The 17,536-nt window shown below is 54.1% G+C and overlaps 1 protein-coding gene across 1 annotated transcript in view; it reads left to right on the forward strand.

The window, feature by feature from the left end:
• Positions 1-3,160: 3,160 nt before the first annotated feature.
• Positions 3,161-17,536, forward strand: part of ONECUT2 (one cut homeobox 2) — a 42,509-nt gene continuing 28,133 nt past the window's right edge. Inside the window, exon 1 of the mRNA XM_055416830.2 lies at positions 3,161-4,394. Coding sequence (XP_055272805.1) covers positions 3,161-4,394 — 1,234 coding nt within the window. The remainder of the gene's footprint in view (positions 4,395-17,536) is intronic.

The following is a 17,536-nucleotide window of genomic DNA, read 5'->3' on the forward strand; positions in this document are numbered from 1 at the left end:
ACTTCTGAAGGTTAGAGCATACGTGCTATTCTTGAATAGCATATGTGCTATTCTTGAGGTGGTCAGAAAGCAACTCCTCCTTTTTATTTTCTTGAATGGTAGAGGGAAAAAAATCAAAGCTATTTCAAAACATATTTGAAAATTGTATTCAATATTAGTCCTGATGTTCTTAAAATTATCTTCGAGTAGATACTATTTTTCCTGTTTAAAAAGAAAGCAGGAAAACATGCAAATGTAATTCAGTAAAAAAAAAAAATAGGATGCTGACTAAACACGCACATTAATTTTTCTTTTAAATGGGTTGGGGGTTGAAATACAAAACCGTCAAACCACTATCAGGAAAACAACGTGAGAAATCTGCTTTAATCTAGCCCAATGAAATTATACACAAAGAAGCCAATACGATTTCACGATTTCCCTGAGATCGCCAATATTGATCGAGGGAAGGGGGGGAGGGGAGAGTGAGGAAGAGGCCAGAATATGCAACTCACCTTTCAGCTCCCCAGCACGTGACTGCTTCCAGGCACATGGAGATGCAATACCCAGGAGCAGATTTACCCTGGTAGCCTGGTAAATGAGTTTATCATTTTGAAATTTTATTTAAATAGCCATTTATATGCGGAGGTTTCTGAAACGGCGACAGTGCCTACCGAAGTCCCAGCCTGGGGTCAGGAGCCACTCCTCAAGCCTAAAGCCAGGGCAGCGGGGAGGCCGCCTTCAGTACTAGGGCACTCGGATTCCTCTCCTGCCCTCTTTCAGTCTCTGAACACTCCTGGGCCAACCGGAGATTGCACTCTTGTGTACTTTTGTTCAACTCGATGTGTATTTCAAACATTTAACTTTCAAGTTACCCCCAGATATCCAGTCGCCATCTATGAGGTGGAGAGTGGGAAGAGAGATGGTAGGAGACGGTGAGAGAGAAAGAGAAAAGTCAGAGAAACAGAAAAGTGAGGGGTGCTACCTGTCTAGGGCTGTGACATTAAAGATCTGAGCAGCTAAGAAAACTATATCTAGCAAATCAGGGGATCATCCACGTTCTTGCCCAGGCTTTGATAGCACAGAGAAGAGGCTATCTGAAAAAATAATTGGCAAGATTTGGGCCAGAACTCAATAAAGTTGATCTGTAAATAGTGTCACCGTACATTCCTGTGACAGGATGATGGGGGGTGTGTTTTTGTTTTTGTTTTTTGCTCTGTATCTAGAATAGAGAGGAGGGCAGCCATAAGAGGTGACTGACACTAAGAACTGTTTTCCAAATGAATAAAACCTTTCTCTAGCGCCAGGAAGGCATACAGTATTCCAGACTGTGTCCTTGTTTTCTTATCAAGTTTTCTCTAACAGCTGGAAGTAGTTGGAGGGGGCTGTCTTAAGGAGACCCCCTGCTCTTTTTTGACAGCTGATCAAAAGAAAATAGGTCACGCTTCTCAAACTTATGTCCACCCTGTCCTTAATTACTGTCTCTTTAAACAAAGGCAACATCTGCGCAACCTCAGCTAGCTTGAATATTCGGAGGCAAACAGAGCGCAACCTGCTTTGAAAGAAGCAGTTACTTTTAAGGCTTTCCGCGCCGAGCGGCTCTCGGCCTTCCACCAGCCCTCCACCCCAACCCCCGGCCGCAGAAATCTGCCCCTTCTCTCTACGCGCGCTCCACTCCCAGTCGCCGACCGGGGGTTAGTCAACAACGGAAATCCTGGGTACGTGAAGGTGCACTTTTCAAAGCTGCGACTTGCGAGCGTTCTGGAACTGACCAGGGCTCTGTTCTTTTCAAAAACAAGGCTTGGATATGCAGATCTGGGCTCCAGGTCTTCTACCCACAGCCATAACCCCGGGCGTCCCTCTCCTAGGATTTGAGGGACGTGTGTGTGTGTGTGTGTGTGTGTAAAGATCGGTAACCTCCCGGACGGTTTACACATTCCCTGCACCCCGAAGTTTGCTCGCTACAGGCACCGGCAACGAGCCTACTGTACACGGCCCCCACCCCCAGCCTCTCCACTCCCCCTCCCCACCCACTCCTTTCCAACTCGCTCCCGCAGCCAGCATATGGTCACCTTGAAACCGCAGCTCCTGGTGTTCCAGTTTTGTTTTGCAATCTAGCAGGGCCCTTCTGAAGGCTCATAACTAAGAGATTTATGGGCTCGCCGGGTAATTAAATGATGTGATCGTGTTAACTTTGCATGCATCACAGCGGTCCGCTCGGGGACGGCGGGGGCGCTGGTTGTTCCCTCCGCCCCGTAGACTATGCACACCCCAGTCTCAGGGATTTACCGTGCATTACAATACATTGATAACTGCGTTTTTTAAAAAGCTGTATTACTGGCTCCCAGCTAGTGACCCTCGGGTAGTGGCTTGTTGAGAGATGTGAGTTTGCGTTTAACAGCCGTACGCAGTTGGCTTACTAGCCTCGAGAAAAGGTTTGGGGTGAAGCAAAGCCCTTTAGACCGGGTCATGGCAGCTCGGAAGAGACACAGAGCGGCATCTCCACCGTGATTTCTCCCCCTCGCCCGCACTCTCGCCTCTCTCTCCGCACCACCCTCCCCTTCCCTCCCCTCCATCCCTCCGTCCCTCCGTCCCTCCGTCCCTCCCCTTGACGTTTGATTCCAGCGGCCAAGGAGGAAAAAAAAGAGAGGCACAGAGCCGTCAGCCAAACCTGAACCGCGCGGCCCCGCCCCCTCAGCAGCCATTGGTCGCGGCGCGCGGGACGCCCGCCCCCCCGGGGGAAGCCGCGGCCGCCGAGTGGCTGCCCGCGACGCCCATCGGACGCTGCCCCGCCCCGAGCCCGGGCGGGTTAGGTTGGCCGCCCCGGCGAGCGGCAGAGCCCTTCTGGACAGCTCCCGCTCGCGCAGACGGAGGACGGCGGCGCCGGAGCGGGCTCGGACATGGCGAGGCAGCGCGCCGGCCCGCGCGGCGGGGCCCGGTGACCCTCCCGCGCCCGCCCGCCTCCCGCACGCGCGCCCCGCCCGCCCCCGCCCCGGGCGCGCCCGCCCGCAGCCCGGGGCGCACACCCGCACGCGCGCTCCCCCTGCGCACACACACACACACACACACGCACGCACGCTCTCCCGCGCCCTCCGTCGCCGCCCGCAGCCGAGCTCCGCCACGCGCGCCTCGCCAGCCCGCCGGCCGCCGCCGCCGCCGCCGCCCCCGGGCCCCAATGGACTGAATGAAGGCTGCCTACACCGCCTATCGATGTCTCACCAAAGACCTAGAAGGCTGCGCCATGAACCCGGAGCTGACAATGGAAAGTCTGGGCACTTTGCACGGGCCGGCCGGCGGCGGCAGTGGCGGGGGCGGCGGCGGCGGGGGCGGCGGCGGAGGCCCGGGCCATGAGCCGGAGCTGCTGGCCAGCCCCAGCCCCCACCACGCGGGCCGCGGCGCCGCCGGCTCGCTGCGGGGCCCTCCGCCGCCGCCGCCGCCAACGGCGCACCAGGAGCTGGGCACGGCGGCCGCGGCCGCGGCCGCGGCGGCGTCGCGCTCGGCCATGGTCACTAGCATGGCCTCGATCCTGGACGGCGGCGACTACCGGCCCGAGCTGTCCATCCCGCTCCACCACGCCATGAGCATGTCCTGCGACTCGTCCCCGCCCGGCATGGGCATGAGCAACACCTACACCACGCTGACGCCGCTGCAGCCGCTGCCGCCCATCTCCACCGTGTCGGACAAGTTCCACCACCCGCACCCGCACCACCACCCGCACCACCATCACCACCACCACCACCAGCAGCGCCTCTCGGGCAACGTCAGCGGCAGCTTCACGCTCCTGCGCGACGAGCGCGGGCTCCCGACCATGAACAACCTCTACAGCCCCTACAAGGAGATGCCGGGCATGGGCCAGAGCCTGTCCCCGCTGGCCGCCACCCCGCTGGGCAACGGGCTGGGCGGCCTCCACAACGCGCAGCAGAGCCTGCCCAACTACGGGCCCCCGGGCCCCGACAAGATGCTCAGCCCCAACTTCGACGCGCACCACACTGCCATGCTGACCCGCGGCGACCAGCACCTGTCCCGCGGCCTGGGCACCCCGCCCGCGGCCATGATGTCGCACCTCAACGGCCTGCACCACCCGGGCCACGCTCAGTCCCACGGGCCGGTGCTGGCACCCAGCCGCGAGAGGCCACCCTCGTCGTCTTCGGGGTCGCAGGTGGCCACCTCCGGCCAGCTGGAGGAGATCAACACCAAAGAGGTGGCCCAGCGCATCACCGCCGAGCTGAAGCGCTACAGCATCCCACAGGCGATCTTCGCGCAGAGGGTGTTGTGCCGGTCTCAGGGGACGCTCTCCGACCTGCTCCGGAACCCCAAACCGTGGAGTAAACTCAAATCTGGCAGGGAGACCTTCCGCAGGATGTGGAAGTGGCTGCAGGAGCCCGAGTTCCAGCGCATGTCCGCCTTACGCCTGGCAGGTAAGCCCAGAGGGTCGTCTGGAGTCGGGCTGCCGGCTGCCCTGGCCCCGGGTGCGGGCACTGAGCCTCCCCTCCGGGTCCCCTGCCCCGCTCCCTCCACGCTTGCCATTTGTTCTCTACTTCATTCCTTCTTCGTTTCCTCTTTCTCTCCTCTTTTCTCCGTCCTCCCTTGCTCTTTCTCTCGCTTCTCACCTCCCTGTCTCCCGAGCTTCTTGAGCGACCCCCGTCCCGGTTTTGTCCGCACTCTGCTCACTGTGCCAACAACTCTGCCCTCTCTTTCGGACCTTCCCCAGTTATGGGAGGCACGGGGAGGGTGTGCAGTGGCCCCTTCGGAGCCCTCTCTTTCCCAGACTCCCGGGGACGGCGGGGTTGCCTTTATTCAGAGCCCTGTGCACTTGAACTCTTGTTCAGACAATACATTTCACTTCTCCCAGCTGCCCGGTCTCCCTACAGAGAGGCAGTGGTGGCGAGAGGTAGTGGGGTTTAGAGGGGGAAGAGCTCACTCGCAGTCTTTCTCCCCACCCTGTTGGGCAAACTTATTCGGTCACTGAGAGGAAGCTCAGCTTTGCCCGCGCGGAGAACCGGGGGGCCGGGATACAACCGCGCTTCCGGCCTTGACATTGGCGCGAGGACTTTGTGATGGAAAGAGCGGGCTGGGGCCAGCGCCCGTGTCCCTGCCCACAGTGAGGTTGGGACTGCCACATTCACCGCTCTGGGAGGACAGGAGAGGGGAAACTCGGAGCGGGGAGCGTCCTGCCTTACTGGCCGGCCGCCCTTTGCCCAGCTCCTGGCGTTGGCCGCGATGTGCCGAGGTGTGGCTGGACCGCGGGGACGAGGCTGGGAGCTCGCGGAAAGAGGGTGCTGAGAAATAAAGATGCAGGTTAGTTAACGCCTCTTGGGCGCTGGGCTCTTAGCTCCGCCTTTGCATTAAGCGGACGCGGATGGAGCGCCGGGCTCGGCGACGGGGAGGGCCGGCGGCAGCCGGGAGGGGACGGGTCGACGCGCCGGTTACATTGTTCTGGAGCCGGCTTGGGCTCTTTGTGCCTCCTCTAGCGGCCGAGACGCGAGGTACAGCCCTCTATTGTTCTAGGAGCGCAGAAACCTCCCGTGTGGGCGGCGGGAGCCGAGAGAAAGGCGCAGCCCGGGCTGCGGCTGGCACCCGGGTGCGCGCTTTTGTGCCCCGGCGCGGTGTGCGTGGCGGGTGCGCTGCGCCCCCGGGGACCCTGCCACGGGCCAGGAGGGGCGAAATGTCCAGGCTGCCCGCCAGGGAGCACGCACGGCCCCCGACTGCAGGCCGGGATTGGGCGGCTTCTTTTGGACTGAGCCACGTCTCCCGACCGTCAGATTGTCTGGGGGACAATTCGCGGTGGCGGTGATTTACATAGGGGAGCTGGGAGCCCGAAGTTCCAAGCCGTACACAACGGGCTTCCGGAGCTAGAGCGCAAGCTTCCTCTACGGCTCCCTGGGGCTTTCCTCGCACCAATGAGTCTGGCTTATGGGGTGCACTCTACCGACGCTGGACAGAGTTGGGGGATGAGACAGGCGGTGGGGAGGGGGCGTTTCCACTCTGACAGTCGCCGTCCGCCTTCGCTTGTTGGTGGATTCCAGTCTCTAGTCCGTAACCGCCAGCAGTGTTGATCCGAAAAGGTCATGAAAACTAGGTCTGCCACCCCCAGAGCTTCCCCAGGTCGGTGAACTCCAAATAGTTCTGCATGGATCTCGAAACCTACTTTATCTTTCTCCTAGATTACTCTTCATCCTTTCCTACCGTTTTCTCTGATTGCTCTTGGTCCCTTGAGAAGATTAAGCAGGAAATAGAGAGTCCCCGTGAAAAATGGACTGGAAGCCTACTGACAATTCCAAACGGTGTGGTCCCCCTTTGTCTTAGGCCCCGGAACATGCCCTTAGTCCCTCTCTGAGAGTTCTAGTGAGGACGGGCTTCCTGGGCACAGGCAGCGGAAGAAACTTGGCCGTAGGTCTCGGGGAAGGGAGGCCAGGGTAAGGTGAAGACAGGGTGACAGCGCTTCTACTGCGGCTCATCTCAGAGCACTGCCGCCCCCTCATGCCTGTCCCTCAAAGGACAGAGCTTTTTGTTAAAAAAGCAAGCCTTCTGCCCACATCTGTCTGAAAGTGAGGTGGAAAGAAATGCTTTGCTTGGTGAGGTGGGAAGAAACGCTTGGTCAGTCGGTCTCAAGCCTTTTTGCAACAGCGTCAGGGGGTTAGGGAGAGTGTGGCATCCGTGGGGGATCACAGTCCCATCACCCATCACCGAAGAGTCCCGGGGCCAGTCCTGGGGGCTTTTCTGGGCAGAAGCCAGAAAGCCCCCTCAGCGGGAGACCAAGAGCCTCCTTCGGCAAGTGGAAATCTCCTGCCAGGGACCCCACTTTGCTCAAGCATTCAAATGCGTGTCTGTTTTATTACCCCGAGTTGAAAAGGGACAAGAGCTTTAGCCTTTTTATCTGGCCATTTTATCAGCAACTACAAGTGTGTCGAGTGGTTATTATTACACAGGAGTCTTTTCAGCTTGGGGTCAGTAGATCAGTCTCTTCAGACACTGACGCAGAAGCTGGGCCTGGTAAGTAGGTATTCTGTGCTCAGGAGTGCTACCGAAGGGGAGCAAATGGAGAAGAAACGCCGAGGCCTTCTCCTCCAGCAGTATCGATCCCACTCTCACAGCAGACTCACAGTGCGGAGGGTCTGGGGGGCCTTCAGCAAACCCGGTGACTCCATAGGGCAACTCTGCCAGACCCCAACGCCGGAGCCTGGCAGAGAGCACCCGGCCCCATCTCACCAAGACCAAGTGTCTGTCTCTTCTTAATTTCCCTTTCTGGTTCTCATTTTGGGTCTTGCCAGAGGCCCAAGCAGACAGAGGTTTGAGGGAACCCTAAATTAAGAACTAAGACCTCCGATTCAGGCCAGCGCTGGCCCCCTCTCCCAGAGGTGGACTGCACCCCGTCACAGCAGAAGGGGGCCTCGCTTTGCTCCTTTCCCACCACGGGGGAGTTGGATCCACAGCCCCAGGTAGTATTTTAAAGGGGAAGGGAGAAGATATCGGGAAACTCAGGTTAGATTTCAGAGAAAGGGGTTCCAAGTGTACGACTCCGTTCATAAAGGGTGGCCACAGCGGAAAATGTTTGTGACCACACTGAGTTGGGCCTCCTCGGTGGTGTCCAGGGTTGACTCCCACAGGGCAGTTTTTATGAACGCGAGAAGAGACTTAAGAAGGGGGGACCAACTCCCCGGGGACTTCCAGCACAAACTCTCTGGCTTTGAGCCCAAGAGGCCTCTGAACCAAGCCCAGACACGAACCAGGAGAGACGGAGAGAACGCAGGCAAAGTGGAGGGGCACCTCCTGGAGGAAAATAGAGGTCCCCATGGCGGGAGTTGGTTTCCTCCCACAGCTGGAAGACAGAGCAGAGACCCCCAACGACCCTCGCAGCCGTTCGGCCTCCTGTGAGCTGGACTCCCCTGGCGGTCTCCCGTCCCCATGGTGGACAGGCACCTGGCTCGCTGCAGGCGGCCAATCCGGAGCCAACTCTGTTCCGGCGGCGGAGAGCCCTCAACCAACCCACCAGGATGTCGCCGGCGGCAGAGCGTGGACGGGCCAATGGGCCGCGACTCCTTTCCGGCCGGCCGAGGGGTCATCCTGAGGCCACGCTGAGTCTCGGGGTGAGCCTCAGGGTGGGGACAGCGACCCCATTCGCAGAGACCTTACCGCTCCCTCGCTGGCTCCCAGTAAGTCCCAGCGTGTGTTTCCCGACGGTTTTGCCGTCCTTGTCGGTATGGCACATGCTGTGTTCTCTCCTGACGGCTAGTCGGGTGAATAATTGGAAAGCTCGCCGCCGTCCTATCTTGGTCAAGTCCCCGGTGGCCTCGAGAACACCTTCCTAATTTGCTTTCGAGTGGGCTGGAGCGGCGGAGGGCAGTGAACCCGCGCAAGAGAAGTGGCCCGGGCCGCCGCGCGCCCTGGATGCCAGAGGCGGGGCCTTTATTTTCTTTCCAGGCTTTGCGCCGTGCGGGTTTGTCACTTTTCTCAAACAAATGTGTATATGGAGGGAGATCGATGCTGATAATGTTTAGAAGATTAAAAGAGCATTAATGCTGGCAACGAGAACGTAAACGTGTGGACCCAGATTTCATTGATCCGGAATCCGATCCGGCGCGTTTCCAGTAAACCCGACGGGCGCCCTCTTCCCAGCAGAGCGCTCGCCAGCGGCCCGGCTCCCCGGCGCTCCCGCCGTGCCGCCTCCCCAGCTCCAGGCGGGCTCTCGGGTCTGGCGGCCGCCCCAGCCCGCGCTTCCTACCCCCGGCCTCGTCTGTCGCCGGGCTGCCGGCCTCTGGCCCCGTCCCCGCGCTCCCTGGGCGGCGGGTGTCCCTGAAGGCGTCGCGCGGGACGCGAGGCCTCCCCGTCCTCGCTCGCTAGGGGGGCCTTCACCTCCACCCCACGCCGCCCGCATCGGATCCAGCAGGGCCCAGGGCAACTTCTGTCCTCCCTCGAAACCATCCGGGAAATCTGGTCACCCCTCGTTAGGCGGGATACTCCGAGCTGAACGTTAGAAACGAGGTCTCTAAAGCTGCCTGCGAACCTCGCAGCTTCCTGATCCGCGGATCCATCCCCATCCAGATTTGCCTTCCTTAAGAAAGAACATTCGCCTTAAATGTTCCCACTCACAGACTTTCCCACCGATGCATTAGTTGGACAGTTAAACGAGGCCGCAGTGACAGTGGCCTAGGCGTCACCCCTCCGGTATGGTCTGGTCTGCTCTGCTCTGGGCTAATTGCGTCAACGAGGGAAGAATCTTGTTTCTTACCTGCCCGGGGGAGGATGATGAGAAAAAACAGCCCCGGGGGACTGGAGCAATCTTCCCTTCTGAGACCCCGGACTCAGGCCTGGCCCCCTGGTAGGAAAGTTTTCTCTGAGACATCTGCCTTGACTGGGAAAAAGAACTTCAAAGCTGTTCCCTCCCCCGGCAGGGAGACCTCCACTCTGCCACCCTTTCCCCGTCTTGGCCCAGTGGCTGACTCTTCCAGGAGGAACACCAAGGTGGATGAAGGAAAGAGAAAGTTGGGGCAGTGGCTCGGGTGAGATCAGAACTAAATCGCTCAGATTTTTTTTTTTTTTAGTTCTCCAATTTGAGAAAAACAAAAGCTTTTCCTTCAAGAAAAGGTTTCAACCTGGAAGAAAGGAGTGTTTTCCTTCCTTCTCCAAGGAGGAGATGGGAAGGAGAGTCCAAAAACAAATCTGGCGTTTTTCTGCCTAGAGGGGCGGCCGAGGGGAAGCAGTTATTTCTTTCTGTTCCCCCCAGAGCCGGCGTCATCATCCCACCAATGGGTTTCCTTAAAGAAGGGGGCTTTCAAACGGCTCCTTGACGCCTAGCCCCCCTTCTGAAAATGGACGTGAATCAGCCCAGGTGATTAGAATTAGAAACCGAAAAGGATACATGGTTTCCGCCTGGTGAGGCCCTCAGTTGGCCCCTCCCCACAAGCCCCAGGGGGAGGGCCCTCGGTTCTGGGAGAGAAGAGCAGGCTTTTGGAGGGCGGACTCTTCGTCTGTCCGTCACCCCCATCCTAGAATCTTCAACCCCCTCCTAGAATCCTCAAACAGGGCTGGATTCCTGGGGATGCTGAGGGTGGGGCGAAGGGGCCACTGAGCCCCCAGGGGCCCCGTGTCTCCAGGAGGAGAGTGGGCCCACTTCTCTCTAGAGACACGGGTCTGCCCAGAGGTCACAGGGGCCGCAGGGCAGGGTTTACCTCCTGGAGCTCCCCGCCAGAACCCGGAGGGGAAAACGAGGCTGCCTCTGCCGCTGCCTCCACTCCACAACCTCACTTTAGGGTGAACCTTAGCTTTCTGGGCTTTAGAACCTGTTCTTCTAAGGAAAGATCAGGGGAAGGGGGTTGCAGGGTTCTCACTGTTGCGGCGGCTGGTGTTGGCAGAAACTGTCTGGAGGAGAAGTGGCGTCGTGTCGGGCGTCCCTGGAGGAATGAAAACCTCGGAGGAAAAGTAGAGAGATTCCGTTTCTGGGTTCCTGCCAGAGGAAGGGAACCGAGGACGGAATAAATAGTGATTACCATCTGGATAAAGGGCCCTGGGGAGAAGGGTGAATGGTGAGCCCGGAGCCTGAGCCTTCATCTACAGACCCTGGACTGTCCTCACCCCTGGCCCGCTCAGAGGCCCCAGTTTTTCCTGACCTGGGAAAATTGCTTTACCTGGTGGGGGGAGGCCGTTATCAGGGAGTCCAAGAAGGATCTTCATGCTGTGAGGTACAGAGCCTGTACACTGGGCGGGGGACCCCCAGCACCCCATCCGTCCCCCTAATGCACGTCAGTGCCTTTGGGGAAAGCCCTATGATAACCAGGTCTCCAAGCTGACTCTGAGAAATGGATGCAGGTTTTTGTGGGGAAGGGAGGAGGGGCAGGGGCCCTGATTCGGTGACTGAGCCCGTCTGATGCACAGCAGGGTGCAGATAGGCCAGGCACGGGCTGCGCAGACAGGGCTAGTCTCAGCAGGGGGAGGATTCCTCGGAACTGAGGACATTTGTTAGGAAAACCGTCCCACACAAACTGTCCCAGAGGGAGAGGAGGCGCTGCGTTCCACTTTGGTGCCCCTCTCGGCATCTGAAGATCCATTACTCTTCTGTAGAAAGCAGACTTTGTTTGGGTTGGAAGCACACCTCCAGCGTAATTTAATCAGCATTGGACTTTGGCTCGCGTAATCAAATATACATATACTTTCTCCTGCAGGAAGAAAAATAATTTCTCTGTAACCGGCATTGACTTGGAGTCATGTCATCTCCGGAAAGCATCACATTTTTAAAGGGAAAGGTAAAATTGAGGGGAAGAGAACCCACAGTTTTTCGGTGGTTTGTCTCGTAATAGTTAAGAGAGCCAGTTACCAACTGAGAAAGGATAGAAGGAACATTCTAGAAACTGAAATATATGGGCTGCTCCGATTGTAAGTATCCCACTCCAGCTTCTTCTGTGTAGTCAACCTGCCAGATCTGTATTGGTACAACCAGCTAGTAGGTTGACCGACAACTAGGAGTTTAGGTTTTGTGTTTGCACTGAGGCATCTTTGGAAGAATCGGGTGCTCCACTGCTCCATTTCTGTCTGTTTTTTTTTTTTTTTTTTTTTGGAGAGACCACAAGCAGTAGCCTTAGGATCCCAGTGGGCAGCAAGCCCACCCGGCCCCCAGGGCCTGGAACGTCCCCCAGAACAAGCCTGCACGCCCCACCCCGCAGAGCGAGGCTCTGGGCTGTACCCAAGTTGGGTCTGTTAGGGAATCTGTTGTAAACACAGATGCATTGATTTGCATTTGTCAGAGAGTAAAGTTAAACCAGTGAAAAGAGAAGCCCTTACCCTTTTATGCAGGGCCAGGGAAACCTTTCATATTGATCCTATTGATCCAACCTTTCCCTTTAAGGAAACCACATAGTTAAAGACCCTCGTTCAATAGATTTACCCTTCTCGCTTGTGATATTCCTTTAAGTGTTCTCATCTAGGCTAGCTGGGCATTAAGCCCACACTCCAAACCAAACAGAAATGAAAAGGGGGTGGGAGGGGAGGAGTCACAAGGCAGAATTGTGGGAAGTGAAACGGAATCAAACTGAAATGCATAATGACTCGGCTGGGGATGCTTTACTCATTCTTGTGAGATGACACGCGGGGATAAGAACAAAATAGATGCCTTTAACACGTCTCCTCTCCCTTCCCTCCCCTCCCCTCCCCCCCCAAACCAAAATCTGTTTAGGTGCTAGACTAACATCACGGGAACATCACTTTCTACTGTGAAATTATTTCAGTCAAGCAGCTAGCTTGTCTCATTAAAACTGCTTCCCTTAAAGGCAGTAAAACTTTCACAGAAATTCTTTTGGTTCATTTGTAGCAAATCGGGAATAAAACTTGTCCCCAGATATGCAATATTTTGGACTCTGTATCTGAGCGTGAGCACTGAAGTCACTTTCAAAGAGAGGGGTTGGAGTTGTGTCTTCTGATGGAAGAGGGTGGAAACCAGACCAGGAGTCAGGAACCACTTTTTCTTCTAGAGCAGTGTAGACGGAACAGGAATTGCTAAGTATTGCTTGGTACCCCTCATGTTTACAGAGATGAAAATGAAAGTCCCCTTTGTTTCCAGAACTGTGGGCATGATCTGTTTTATTTCTTCCTTGACCCTTTTTGTTCTGTAAATAACATCCATTTGTGATTTTTTTTCCAACATGTTCTATTCGGTATACATAATTGGCTCTCTCTTGGGTTGAGTTCAGACATTCATGTTTGTTTTATGTGATTGAAAAATATTAATGATTCCTTAGGTGAGCTAATGTATTTATCTGCTGAGTGAGTTCAAAGGGCAGAGTTCAGCTATGGTTCAGGTTAATTGAACAGGAAGCTGTGAGCTCTCCAGGCTGTGTGGAACAAGGGATCAGTTCCTTAAAATATCACACTTGGCAAACACGCAGTTTCACTGTCTTCATCCTGGAGTCTGATGTAAGAGGCTCAGATCAACTTGGATTGCTTGTTTAAAAAGCAAAAGCACAGCAACAGCAACAAAGCCCCCAAGTCTCCCTTAGGGAAGAAGAGTTTTCTCATTGGCTAATTGCTTTATTGGTAGCACTGACCTGCAGAGCAGCTGCAGCGGCCTGGATGAAGGCTCAGGCCTCAGAATAATGCGCTCCATTAGAACAGGGCAAGGCATTTTTTGTTTACTCAATTGGAGCTCCCTGCAAAGTGCCATTAACCCCGGCCCAGCCGCGTGTGTGTCGCAAAAGCCAAAGGTCACGCCAGTCAGGCTGTAGGCACAGTCAGCTCTGCCCTGGTGGGATGGAAGAGGTGTCCTGCTGGCCTGGCCCTCTGCAAGCTCGGTCCAGCCCTGTGGGCCCCTCTAGGGCCCTGACCAGAGCAAGCACTTGCACAACTTGTTTGCATTTCCCAATTGCTGAATCATGTTACTGATGATTACACAGTTTTGATCTGAGACCCATCAATCACACACGGAAAGGAAAAAAATCCTCCCACTGACCTTGTCTCTCTTATTTATGCTCCCTTCCTCATTGTGTGTTACAGTAAATAGAATTGTGCAAACGGTGCTTTTTAGCAGTAGTCTGGATAAGTGCTTGGATCAAGAAGACAGAGCTCCAAACCTGGGCGGGGGAGGGGGTTGTTTAGCAGAAAGAAGGTTTGAGATGGAGCCAGGAGCGCAGTCCAGGCTTCCATCAAGAGCACCTTGAGCTAGAGCGCCACCTGCCGGGAGTCTCCTGACTGCAGAAAGCCTTGCGCCCCTAGGGGCACGCTCTTCCCTTCTCTTGTTCCAGTGTCTGTGTCTCCATTCCCCACCCTCCCGACCACTACCCATATTTTCCTAGGAATTTCTTAGGGGTTTTTTCCTGGTCCCTTGGAACTCTAACTTCTGCCTGGTCTAGTAAGTTGCTAAGGAGAAACCGGCAGTTTTGCTGTGATGGGTAAGGTGATTCGCCCACCCTGCACATTGAAGTAATAGTCTCCTGCTTAGTTAGAAGTGCTTGGGAGAAGAGGGGCAGAGAAAGCAATGTATATATATATATTTCTGTGGGAGAGAAGAGGAATGTTATGTAAGAGAAATGGCTCAGTTGATGGTGCCAGTGAGGACTGTGCCAGCTATAAGGTGCTCTGCAAAGGCAAAATATTGTACCAGGAGAGGTGGGTGAGAGAGAATCAGTGTGTGCAGAGGGGACATCAGGAAAGACATGCCAGGTCAGTGAGCCAGAGGTGGGCTCTGGGAAGTCCCCTGGGAAGAGAAGAAGTGAACCAGCCGTTTTGCAGTTGCAAAGAAGTAAGCCACCGCGCTACACCTGGAACCAGATTGGGGTGCTGGCTGAGGCTCTGTGGGCAGCAGCTGTTTCCGGGCTCGCCTCCCCTTGATCCGGGCTCGCCTCCCCTGACAGCGGAGCGACGGTGGGTGGGTTGCCGCCTGCACGCCCCTGGCTCAGACTTCAGCACCATGAACAGCGCCACGGAGCGCCCCAAGAGCCTGCGCGCGCCCACGCTGAGCAGAGCAAACTTACATTTCAGCCGAGAGAAGGGGCACGGGTCCTCTGCCGGGTTAGGTCCGGGCGGGGCCCTCCCTGATCAGCAGCTCCAGCTCTCTGATCTGGGAGCCCGAGACTGAACAAGGCCTCCGATTGTCCTCTCTCACCCGCGGCTTCGGCTCTCTGTGCGAGGTCAGCGGTAATAAAGGGAGAGGCGATGCTGAAGGACGCCTTCCTTTCGGAGAGGAAGAGCGTTACCTCTGTGTGTGTGGGGTTGTGGGGGCAGGGCATTGAACTGACTTCTGCAGGCACTGACTGCTATTCTCAACATGGTATTTCAGATTTAGAGTTTCCTTTCAAGGCTTATGGTCTGGTTGCCCCATACACAAATGCACAAAAACGGATTTCCCCCACCACGTGATTTTTGCAAACACAGTTTTCATTATATTAACCAAGATTCTCACATCATGTCAGCACTCATGTTGCCAGGCTGCCTCCAGTGAGGCAGGTTGGAGTTCTTGAGATTATTCCTCGATGGGGCAGTCTTTAAGAGGGAGCTCTCCACCACTTCCGTGGGCCAGGGGTGGTGTCTCTTCCTCATGGCCCTGGCCACGGTGAGAGCTGACGTTAGGTACTGATCACTGCCTCTGGCAGTTTTAAGTCAGTTGCTCCGCTTTATTTGCATCTTTTAGTCCAGAGAAAGGAGGCATGTGGGTCCTTTTGGTCTGTGATTAGGGAGGACCCTATCTCTTTAGATTTCTAGTAAAATGGCCCTTGACTTCCCAAAGCTAATGAAAATGTCAAACTTTTGCTCCATATCAAGGAACTTTAGTTCAAGCCTAATTTATTGCTAAAGTGGCTCTTGGGAAGGTGGAGCATAGGAACAGACAAGTGTATCCCCTTTAAAAGAAAGACAAGGGTATGATAAATGAGATTTTCTTCCCTGTGACAATTCATCTTTAAATTCCAAGTGACTTGGATGAAAGGAAGAAAATCCACCCCAAGCAAAACAAACCTGGTAGAGCATTCACTCTCAGTGTTGGGAAAAAATCATTTTCTGTGTCTGAAATTTTGCTCTATAAAAGAGCAGGATCACATTTGAATTTGATCTCAGAGCTGGTTTTAAATCTATTTGATAAACACTGATTAAAGCAGTTTATTCAAGTCATATGGTCTTCAAATTTGCAGACATGCGTTTCCTAGGAGTTGTTGCATTACACTATCAAAACCTTTTCCAGCAAAACATGGATTGGACAGTAAGGAAAGTCATTTTTTTAGTCTGTTTCATATGCATCATTGCATCTCATTAAAATAAGTCTGTCCAGTCCAACAGGGCTTATACTAAATGCATTTCCTTTCTAGTGAACTCAATATGGTTTTTAAAAGATACTCTATTTTTATAAAACTGCAATGTAAACAAGACCTCTCCCGTAGTCTTCTTTGACTCCAAATACTTTAAAAAAAAAAAAAAGTAAAAGAACATTTTGCTTTTCTGAAAGTGTGATAGATCTACAAATCCAAAGGATTTTTTTTTTAAATCTTGGATTCAGATGCCTCCTAACATATATCAGAATTTATATCCGTTCATGTTCAAGGCATGAAAGTGAATTCTTTAGTCCACTCTTGATGTTTGACCCTTCTGATCCCTTTTTTATTTCCATTCTTCTGAAAAGGAAGAGACATTCTTCCTTTTGAAAGTCAATTCCTCACTGATGCAGCTGCTGCTGAGTCACTTCAGTCGTGTCTGACTCTGTGTGACCCTATAGATGGCAGCGCATCAGGCTCCCCTGTCCCTGGGATTCTCCAGGCAAGAATACTGGAGTGGGTTGCCATTTCCTCCTCCAATGCAGGAAAGTGAAAGTGAAGTCGCTCAGTTGTGTCCGACTCTTAGTGACACCATGGACTGCAGCCTACCAGGCTCCTCCACCCATGGGATTTTCCAGGCAAGAGTACTGGAGTGGGTTGCCATTGCCTTCTCACTACTCGGCCATAAAAAGGAACACATTTGAGTCAGTTGTAATGAGGTGGATGAACCTAGAGCCTATTACACAGTCTAGAGTGAGTCAGAGAAAAATAAATAGCGTATATTAGCACATGTATACGGGATCTGGAAGGATGGTACTGATGGGTGTATTCGCAGGGCAGCTATGGAGACGCAGACATAGAGAAGAGACTTATGGACACGGGGTGGGGGGGAGCGGATAGGGAGAAGTGGGGGAGGGGAGACACATGGCGAGAGCAGCGTGGATGCGTGTGCACGGCGTGTGTGAACAGCCAGCCAGTGGGGATTTGCTGTGCGACTCAGGGAGCTCACACTGGGCCTCTGGAGTAACCTAGAGGGGTGGGAATGGGCAGGAGGAGGGAGGGGATGTATGTGCACCTGGGGTTAATTCATGTTGATGCGTGATGGAAATCAAGCCAATATTGTAAACCAATCATCAATCAATTAAAAATAAATATTTTTTAAAAAGACAAAGAAAAGGGAAAAAAACCACTTCCTCTGATTCATAGTGCTTCTCAGGTCTACAGTATCCTTCTACTTCTCTGTATATTGATTCTGTTAGTTTTTGAGAGTTTGATATTGAAACTCCCAACTAAAAATCTTAATATTATCTACTTAAAAATAATTGGAACATATACTGGAACTACATGTAACTTTTCCCTGTCTCTCCTAAGTCTCCTGTGAATGTGTTGTCATAGTTTCATAATTTAAAAAGTGAAGAGGAAAACAGGAAAACCCATTCCTTCACCTCATTCTGGGCCCCTGCCTCTCTTGCCTTCTCAGGGCGCGATCCCTTCCTGTGCTTAGAACCTCTTCTTCATTAACTTTTATTTATTTACCTTTAATTGAAGGATAATTGGTACAGTATTGGTTTGGTTTCTGCCAAACATCAACATGAATCAGCCATAGGTTTACCTGTGTCCCCTACCTCTGGAACCTCCCCCCATCCCTCTGGGTTGTTACAGAACCCCGGGTTGAGTTCCCTGAGTCATGCAGCAGATTCCCGTTGACTGTCCATTTTGTGTATGGTAATGTGTGTTTCCATGATACTGTCTTCCTACATCCCACCGTCTCCTTCCTCCCTGCCCCCCACCTCATTAGCTTTGTCCCGTCCGAATTTTTGTGCTTCAAACTCGCA

This window comes from Moschus berezovskii, chromosome 28, assembly GCF_049115385.1.
Source record: "Moschus berezovskii isolate FMDL1 chromosome 28, NW_MosBer_1.0, whole genome shotgun sequence".
In the NCBI taxonomy this organism is placed as follows: Eukaryota; Metazoa; Chordata; class Mammalia; order Artiodactyla; family Moschidae; genus Moschus; species Moschus berezovskii.